Source organism: Notothenia coriiceps, unplaced genomic scaffold, assembly GCF_000735185.1.
Source record: "Notothenia coriiceps isolate Sejong01 unplaced genomic scaffold, NC01 NC01_scaffold00037244, whole genome shotgun sequence".
Taxonomy (NCBI): Eukaryota; Metazoa; Chordata; class Actinopteri; order Perciformes; family Nototheniidae; genus Notothenia; species Notothenia coriiceps.
The window spans coordinates 17031975-17042320 of NW_011369945.1; the positions used below are offsets into that span (position 1 = coordinate 17031975).

Genomic DNA, 10346 nt, shown 5'->3' on the forward strand with positions numbered 1-10346 from the left:
GTCTCAAAGTGCCCCCTAGTGGGTGTTTTCTGCCTCTGATCTAAACATGATCTGCGAAAACATTTGACCCTAAAATAAGGTCTCAGTAGTTCACTGTGCTAATTAAGAGGGCAATTTCAACATGGGATCACAGGATAACACTCAGTGTCTAAAACAGTGGGAGTGAATTAGCTGTTTTCTGTAACATAACAACGTGCTAAGTGACTGAGGGTACACTGACCAAGAGGCTAAAATCTCGAATTTGATGCTAAGAAACTTATATAGGGAATACAAGGAGTCCTTCCACCTGCCAAATACAGAGTAAATGTTGGCTGTTGCAGGTCACCACGGCAGATATATAAAGAAATGTAATTTGTATAATGCAACCTAATTAAAATGTTCAATTGGCCGAAGCAAAAACTGTTGAGGAAAAACTTGACATCAGACCCTGAACTCATCTGAATTATTAAACTTTGACATACCAATTTAGACACATAATATTACACATTAAAGGGATATATATATATATATATATGGTTGTACATCATCAAACGTATATTATTTTAATAATATATTATTGATCCCTCAAGGTTCCCTCCTTTATGATGACAACCAAGCCAGGAGAGTGCTGACAAAATCCGTTTTGCATTTTCTTTAAGACCCTACTACATTCCCAACTGGACAACAAATACCTTTACAGCTTTGAAATGACAGCTCCATCATCATTACCACAGGCGTTTTCCTTATGATTGTGATACCCAAGCTTCTCTGTTTGTATTGTTGTAATTCAAGCCACATCGAGCACACGGAGAAAGATGGACAGTCTGTGTAGAACAGCCTCCCAAGCCTTTCCTGATTGATAATACACTCTGTCTTTCCATCCCTCCATAACTCCTTCCCACAACACAACCTGGCACCTTGTCCCACTGGCTGGCCCTGAAGGAAAACAATTACCAGAGAAGCGGAACAACAATACCCAGAAAACATCTGCTTGCGCCGGCTGGGACCACTGACATGCCTGACTGTGCGTCCCTGTTGGCTTGCACAGAGGACACATGCCACAGGCCTGAGCGTACAGGGCTCCGCTCCTCGCAGCGCCTCACCCTCAGCCTGCCCATCCACCTACCTCTCTGCCTGCCTGTCTGTCTTCTCTGGCAATGGCAGCTCCGGCAGAGCAGATGAGGGCCCGCCTGTTGGAGCAGTTGTTCGTTTGGGTGAGACATTTCTTCTTGGAAGGGATGATGCACCAGTATGGCCTTTAAGTTGAGGCAGACAGGGAGGAGATGAAGATGGCACAATGGGCCAACACCCATGTGATGCCTCCCTCATGTTATAGCTCAGCTCAGCAGCTTGGAAGTCTCCATTTAGGGTAAACACTTCACACAGAGCTCAACAATGATCAAAGAGCACAGAAAGACTAGAAATATGTGCACACTGTAGAATAAAAATATATACGGCAACCATGTTTTCATTACATTTTATGATTGGAAAGAGTCTGGTTTAACGGGCATTATTGTATCTATACAAATGGGAACTGAGTTAGTTCCACAGGCCTCATTCTACTCAGTGTTTATTGAGTTTATGTTGCCACCTTGTGGCCATCCTTGAGGTTTACTGATAATTGTTCACAAGATAATTTTAGAGATGAGAAATAATGTATTTTAAACTTCACATGTAGTCAACTGCTGAATATTTTCCAATCTTGCCTTCCCAAATGCTTTTTTTTAAACAATGGGATATACTGTTGAAGTAACTTAGGCTGAACTATAATAGATAACGTCAAAGATCATTTTAATTGTCTAATTCTGACTCTGCACACCCATTCTGCTTTATTTAGTGCAGTGACAGGACTATAATACTACTACCACAAGCATTATAACAGTCATTATTTACACTGTGCATGTTACATAATATATCTAATTTTACTGTTAAGCTATTAGTCCTACTGTTATCACTGTCCTGGGCTCACCTCACCTCCAGCAGGTTAGGTCGGCTCCTCCTACATTATATGAAGCCCCTGCTGCTTTCATATACTGTAGGAAATATGAGTGATATGCCGTTTAGTAGCAGTTTCAGTTGCACCATGTGAGCATTATACCCACATTTAAAAACAAATCATTTATTTCGATTGACAGCAACACACATGTCAAATAAACAAAAAATAAATAACGAAAAGCCGGTGAATTTCTATAGGTTAAGCATAAACTGTAGATGCCGACTCGACTGGGAAACAGTAGTAGGCTACAGGGCAAATTCAGAACTTTCCAATCAGGAGAAAATATTATTTTCCTCTATCTACTTTCAAGCTGATTTAAAACTGTACTTTCCTGAACTAAACTACAGCATCAAAAATAATGTATTATATTTGGGCAGGTTGGGGAATCAAAACAAATGTATTCGCTTGAAAAAAGTATTTTGCAACTTCTTGCGTCGATGATTCAGAATCTTTCGAGGAGAGCCTGAAGGCAGCATTTTTGACACGGGCTCGGTGTAACGGGGAGGAGGGTTTGCTGACAGGGAGACGCCCGACGTGACAGCAGCAGCAGCAGCGGGTTTTGTCAGCGCTGACTGAAGTGTCTCTCTGCCAATTTCTGACGGAATAACTTATAACTAAATGAACCGGTTCCCTGTTGTTCTGCCCCAGACTACCGTGGCTTCCCGCGTCAGCGAAACAACAGAGATGTAAAGCAAGTTGCACTACCGCATCTGCCTCTTGATATGCTTCTGACATATCGAGGAGCCAAGAAGTGACAGAGGTATTTTGGCATTATATTGCGACTTGTTTATGTTGATGTGCCAGCGCCATACGCTGTTGAAGTTACCGTAATGACACTGACTCAGCACAAGGAGCCTTGTTTGGTGATTTAAAGGCTCTCGAAGCCGGGACGCCGATAGGCAATACACGTTTATAGAGCTGTTTTCAGCTTTATTAAGTGCAGTGCAGATAAATGCAGATTCCTTTTTAATATTAGCATAAACTGGAGGCAAAGCCGGCCGGTGCACACTCAGTAAGGTGCTATTTCCTTCAATCCAGAGCTGACCCTCGACCTCATTAGCTAAGAAACTGTTCCTATAAAGATAGGAGAAACAAACAACTATAAAAACATCAAGCACTAGTCTTACAGTAGTTTTGCATTATTTGTTAAAATTAGGGGCGTTTGAAACTGTTTTTTGTCTATTGGATGCTCGCGGGAATACATAGGCCTACATCTCAAAGTGGGCTACGAGACATTTGCTAATTAGTGGGCCAACAGGTGCGTTCACCTTTGAAGTCAAGGCGCCATGTTTCTTTCTTTCTATCAAGGTGCCATGTCGTGCAGCATGGCTGCTGCTATCAATTTTCTGTAGCGGTAAAATGTTTAGTAAAACTTCCTTCAGGAAATGCATAAATGCAACTCATATCAGGTGAGAGAACGAGCAACTGTCCTCATAATAACTTAGTTATGGCGCCAGAATGCAAAAGAAGGCAACTTCGTGCTAAACTTCAACGTGCTGCTGATTTCAGATGGATATTTGGAGGTCTGCCCTTCGGTAGATGGCTTTTCTCTTTACTTTGTTTGTCTCTGGTTTATTGTTTGGGGACTTAAAGACACTTCACTCACGTATAATAAAATGATATGAAACTTCCTTAAACACACTGCACTGTTTTACAGCATTCTCTGACAACAACAAGGGAAGTCTTCTCGGCCTAATCTACAGATCAATGTACCTCTTATTTCTTAGCTTATCAGGCTAACATCGTTTAATGTGTTCTTTATGCACCAAGCCCATACATTGCTCAAAAGAAACAGGTTTTGAATATATTAATAACGTGTTAATTCATCTTAAATCCTGTGAACATCATTGCTGAGAAAAAGGCTGGTTTTCATCATACCCTTCCAGAGCCAGATATGAGGTCAGATGTCAGAAATAGCTGCAGTACAGAACCCTGCAGTGTGAAGGGTTTGGTTTTGTGCAGTCACCGTTAGTTTTTGAGTGCATTGACCCAGATATATAGACACTGAATGGCCATGTTAGTTAAAATACTTTAATACATTTTGACTTGCCAGACCAGGAAAACCACAGGCTAAACCCATTTTGTTAGAGATGTCTAAGTGTTATTAAGTGTCCCAGTGAGCCATGCCAATAAGCCAGCTTGCGAAAAAAGGTAAAACAAATCTTAGGTTTTTACTTTCCTATATCAGGAGAGGGATTATCTTTTATCAAAAGTAATTAATATTGCTGTCCAATGGTTCCTTGTTCAAGTGATGGATGACTCCTGACCAGAGTTCTTAAATGGCAGGTTTGTATCTGTCTAGTTATGTCCATTATAAAGATTCTGGATTAATAATAATGATGTTTGACCAACACTTATTTCTTTATTTGGCATATTTGTTGTCATACATAGTAAATGTTTGTAATAAATGCAAACAGTGTTTGATTTTACAGTGTGTTTGTATGATGCAAAAAGGATCCAGTGGCTATAAGTAAAAACATTTAAATAAATGAAATATAATTTAGCGGGCGAAAGCAAAAGGGGCTTTCTCAAACAATTTTATATATTATACCCTTATGTATTTATACTTTTGTAAAATTATATTCTTGTAAGGTAGACTTTCCTACTGCGTTAGTATGATCTTTTGTAAAGTTTCCATGTCAGATATCTCACTGGTTTGCACAAAAATGATTGATGAAACCTTGAGTAGGGGATTTACTTTACAGTTAAGTTTCATGTGAAGATTCATAGCAAAAGTGTTTAACTACATTGCATTAATACGATATCTAGTGAAGATTCTTTGAATCTCCTCCTGCGCTCATCTGCACAGTGTATTTTGGAGAGATCGTTGTGAAAACAAATCTATTAATGCTCTTTGTTTTATTTCATCCCTTTTTCCTGAATTACTCTCCTGAAATATTGCTCTTCCTTTACAAGGCGCTGCAGAGGAAGATGGAGTTTCAGAGTGGCGCTCAACAGCCAGAGCCCCGCCCTTTAGACTCTCCTCGGTCAGGGGCCAATCAGCAGGATGAATACGACGACAGGCAGACGGATGCCAGCGGCAGGCCTTCTGCTGACACGCACAGCACTGATGCTCAGCCAGAAAGCCAGAAAGACGACCAAAAAGTAAGTCGCAGTCTTCCACTGTTGCACATCTGCAGCTGCTGTGCGTGTGTGTCTGAATGTGTGTGATGATGAGTGATGAGATCCTGCCTGTCTGTTGTGCTATTCTTCTGGTGATATTTCCTATTCTACTTAAAAATACAGATACTCACCTACAGGACCTGTTTGCTAACTAATGTCAGCTGCAAGTAAAAGTGAAACTGTTGATGCTTTAGTATTTGGTCTGTGTGGTTTTGAAGGAAGTAGGTTGCGTAGTTATGTTGCTATGAGAAACTTTCAGGACTACAAACCACAGATATGCTGTGTACATCTGCAATTGCTTAATATTACAGACAGATCTAAGTGGCTTGTGCAGTCTCCACGTGTGAGTGCTGAGTCTCAAACATTTCAACCCTCTGCCATCTTGGAGACCTCTACATGTCCAGATATGACAGTAAAACCCTGACTGGCTCTCCTCCATCTCAAGGACGTCAATCATGCTTCTCTGGCAGGAGCCAGAACCTCTCTCTGTCAATCAGCCGGAGCGGCTCTATAGGCACAACAGATATACAGAAGCATTCAGCAGATAACTGGACTGACTGCTACTGGCAGCTCTGAATGGGATGCATGTCATGGCTTGCTCCATCAATTTTGAGTCCTTTGAGCAAACAGCAATAGACATAACCCTTCAGGGTCTTCATTTTGGCAGAAGGAAAAGGCCTCTGAAGCATTTAAATAACATCAACATCTTTAAAAAACTATAATAATACAAAAATATCAGGTGTGGAGGTGGTAGCTTGTCAGATCAGCCTTTACTGGCACGGGATTAATTTTTGCTTTTGTGGAATCTATTGCTTGTGGAGATTTCTTTTGTTAACCAATTTGTCAGTCAATCAAGAGCAGAGTTATACATGTAGAAAATATATTTATTTGACCCTTTCGAAAAGAAATGCCCACACCCAAAAATGTGGTATTTCTTTTATAATTACTCTTCCATCAAACATCTGCAGATTATTTATAATATGCATAGGTTGGAGGTGCACTGCAGGTTTGAACCGTACACTATCTGCCTCTTGTTTGGACACATTTTCAGCTGGGGACTATATCTTTTATGTAGCCACCCAACTTTTTTTTGGATACCCAATTTGTTCCCCATTAACACACACTGATACTAATTGTTGTCATAGTTACAGTCATGAAATTACTAAACTTTCTAGCTTTTCATGCGAAAGTCAGATAAAACCACAGTATGACCATGCACATATCCGGATAATTTTGACTTTTTTTTGTATCTTTCCAGAGAAATACTTTAACTCAGACTTTTTGTAGGAAAATTCAATAGCCACTCTACACAAGGCTGGATAACAGATTGCCTTCTCGCTTTTAATTGGCTCAATGAAACGCACGCACACACAAGCACAATCAGGCCTTTATGCAATTGGTTCTCACAATTGACTTTAAGTAATGTGCTTTTAAACCTCACATTGATGTTGAATCTGCTAATTGTTACTTCCTTATGGTATGCAACTTCCTGTACAATACAAGCTGTCATGTGAGGATGAGCAGTAGACATCTTTGATGTTGCACAGGCATTGCGAAGCAATTGGAGATATTTATAATTTCTAATATTGGCAATATCAAACATTTGAATTTTTGAGTTTACCATAGGTGTTCTTATTGTACCAGCATACAATAGACAACAATGTCATTGCCCCTGCCATGAAACCCATATTAATGTAAGTGTGTGTGTGTGTAACAAATAGGGGAGAATAGCAATCTGTGTATCCTTTCTTTTCCATGTTTGTGCTCTTCGTTGGTTATTAAGCAGTTGAGTCCACACCTGCTGCAATATACTGAGGCTGGCCCTGAGATGTGTGTGCTGCGAGGCTGTCTGACCAACCATTGGGCAGCCTGGCTCCTGACGCCACGGTGTCATTGATTAGTCTGGAGAGTTTATTCATCATGGTGTCATCGGGGGAAGTGGACCAGTGTTCTTGTCCTTGTTAAAAGGTGCCTGCCCCTGGCCTGCCCTGTTGTTTATGAGTGATAAATCACAGAGAATGAGGTGGCTCAGGCCGACCTGTGGGCTCCGGCTCAGAGATGTGGCGGCATAGCAGATCATCCACAGTGCAGTCAGCTGTTGCCTAAAAGGGAAGTCAACTGGGGAAAGTACATTTGTCTGTTTGAATCCTCGGACTGTCTCCAGAATGTGAATACCCAACGTATTTCAAATACATTTCACTCTTAACATTGTGCTGATGAAGTACGCTTCAGCGACCATAAAAGGTCCGGGTTGTGATGTTATCTGCTGACTGAAGAAGACTTGTTGTGCTGGTGGTTTCATATCGTATAGAGCAGGGGTTTTCAAAGTGTGGGAAGGTGAGCCTCCCCTCAGAGAACATAAGAACAGCCGCGCCCCCCCTTCCAATTATTTTTGATATTTATTATTGTTGTTGTTGTTGCTATAATGCGGGGGTATTCAATTGCATTTCAAAGAGGTCCAGTAAGAAAAAATGTCATTAAATGCTCTGTTTTCGCTGTCTACCTTCCGCCATTTGAAATGACTCCGACTGTTTCTCTCCTCTTGTCTCGTCTCTGTGTGTGTTTGAATCTATCGTGCTGACTGCACCGACTTTGATTGGCTGAGTAGCGTCACCTCCTTAAAACATTAAACAATAACTTTTTTAAACCTTTTTATTTTTATGTTTTAAACATATTGTATAAAACTCCCCCACTACTTGGACTATTCCTTGCACCCCTCTAGAATAAGCCCGAATGGTCTCAACCATATTGCATCAGTAACGTGCACTTGTTATTATAACAAGATCGCAAGGACGCTGGTAGCGATCGGAAAATTGAGTGTTGTTCAGTTTGTGTGTTGTGGAACATGCGTGTCCGTGCATGAAAATATACCACACACCCAATCACAATTGCATGTTCAATTCACTAGCCTGGAAGTTAATACAGTTGTTAAAGTTGGAACAGCCTGTGGACAGCCGTTCTTCCTTGCATGTCAGTCGCCGACACCTTCTTACAGAGGACAGGCACATCTAGCTGCAGCACAACCCGTATATTTTCGCACTCCGTATTCTCAAGACATATTTTTTTTAACAGTTTCAACATGGTGGATAAATCCTATATGCTCCCGGCAACACACTGAACGTCAACTTTGCCTCCTTATTACACTCACCCCTACTTTAGTGGGAACAATGAGTCTGCTCCTTTGATGCACACAGGAATAAACGCAGATCATCCTCTGGCTGCAGCCTTGACCGGTACTTGCTTTTGATCAAAGTCAATGCGGAAAACCTGCACTCACACAGGTAGGTGGAGGTGAAGGGAATGAGCACTTTTACAGCCTTTTTGGCGAGGTGGGGGAACTCGGTCTCCACAGACAGCCACAAGTGGGCAAGTGTCACTTTACTCGTCTTTTTCTCGTTCTTTTGTGCCTCACGCTACGCCTCCCCTGAAGCTCTCTGGCGCCCCCCAGGGGACTCACTTTAGGTAACTTCTCTCAAAATCGATAGTTAACTAGCTAGATTTCACTGTTTCTCGTTATTCTTTTCTCTTGCTGCGCTGATATAGAGCAAGCCAGCGGTGGAAAGGAGCGTTTGGAATTGGTCATGTAATCCTGTATTTTTTTCACATTTTCAAAGTGCAAATCACTATGTAGTTTTCACATGGAGGATGTTGGAAGATACAAGCTATAATACCAAGCTAGGCTTACTAGTTTTAACATTGAATGCTAATAATCATTATATTTGTGCTGAATCTACCAAAATACACTGTGTTCTTCCTGTCTTTATGCAAAGGTCTTACTTTCTAAAGGTTGAGCAGAAATTCTCAAAGCTAACGCTGCTCTTTAACCTGAACCTGACCTCTGCTCCTCCTCTGTGCCCTGACCCCTGTGACCCTTGCCACTGACAGCAGTGCAGCACATGACCTCCAAACCACCCCACGCGATTATTTCTGATGGCAATGGTTTGTACTCATTATTCTACCATTAGCTTTGTTCATATCTCAAAGCATCAGCTGAGCACCGCTGATGATGAGCTACAGTGTTGATTTGATATATTGCAGTAATTGGTGTCATTACAGTCTATTGACCTTTAACTCATTATCTGCACTGGAAGCAGAAAAAAGTCAGCAGCACAAAGCCTACGGCGGCACGTAGGAGGTAGCTTGCTGATCCTGCAGTTTTATAATTATTCCCTTTTTTAAAGCGTTTATGTCTTTGCTTTTGCGGACTATTCTCACTGTTTTGTTTTTCATCTCTCATATGTATGCCAAGCAGTAAGATATATTCCTCGCTGTGGTCATTTTCTTTCCATTAGAAATTAGTCTTCAGGGATTGAGCGTTTAGGCGTGGAGTTGAATAGTGGCACCAGTGATTATTGCCGTTATATTTAATTACACAAATGAGAAGCATTCAGGAACAGAGAGAGCAAATTATATTAAATTGCCGTGACTCTAGATTTTGTGTGCACTTCCAAATGAGCAATCACAAAATAAAAATCGGTGCATATGTTATTTATTTAGAATTTAGTTAATTTCATGTTTGTTAACCACTAAAATCCACTTGCGTGAGCCCAAGTTTGATAAGTGGAACTTTCTTGACTTTGTGATGACTTGTGCCCAGATGCCCTTGGTGCATTCGGGTAATGTTTCTCACTCATAATAAATGTTAAGTTAACTGGAAAAGCAGATGGCTTCTCACCTTGCAAGGCAATTTGGCTTCAGCAGCAGTGTGACAGGTTGGGATGTGATTCACTCTGATTGCTACTTTTTTAGTCTTTTTTAAAAAGGTTAATTACCTGTGTTGACTGTAAACTCTGGCAGCGGTTAAACTATAGAAGAATGATCTCATCTAACTTTTGTATAACTTTCTTTTGTTTTTTAGCTATCAGAGTATTTTGCTTTAGGTTGATCTAAATAAAGATGTCAGGTCCAAAATGTATTTATTAGAATGAAATGAGCAGAAATGTGTGTCAGGGAAAGTTTCTGTCTTCTCCATCAGCATTGCTGTAATGAGCACAGTGCAGTGAGTTGAGTTAAATATTGAGAGGCATCCTGAATGCCACCCCCCCCGTCCTCCCGTCCTCCACCACAGATTACCTTGGTGGTAGCTAGCGGGGCCCAGATAATTACCTCGTGTTATTTCTCCTCCCACACTTTGCTTTTGAAGTTGTGGCTGCCTGGCTGCCTCCGCTCTAATAGCATCCTGGCATGTCATCGATCCCGCACCCCTCCTCCGGATATGAATGGCTGATGGGTTGTGGGGAAGGACGGG

At 41.2% G+C, this 10346-nt stretch overlaps 1 protein-coding gene across 2 annotated transcripts in view; it reads left to right on the plus strand.

Annotated features, from left to right (window-relative positions):
* Positions 1-2507: 2507 nt before the first annotated feature.
* The window catches only part of rbms3 (RNA binding motif, single stranded interacting protein), a 265018-nt gene continuing 257179 nt past the window's right edge, over positions 2508-10346 (plus strand). Inside the window, exons 1-2 of one of the 2 annotated variants that reach the window (XM_010793775.1) lie at positions 2508-2735; positions 4892-5080. In XM_010793775.1, the coding sequence (XP_010792077.1) occupies positions 4907-5080 (174 nt within the window). In that variant the 5' untranslated portion in view covers positions 2508-2735; positions 4892-4906. Of the gene's footprint in view, positions 2736-3324; positions 3385-4891; positions 5081-10346 lie in introns of those variants that run through there. The other variant, XM_010793774.1, reaches the window with a different exon arrangement.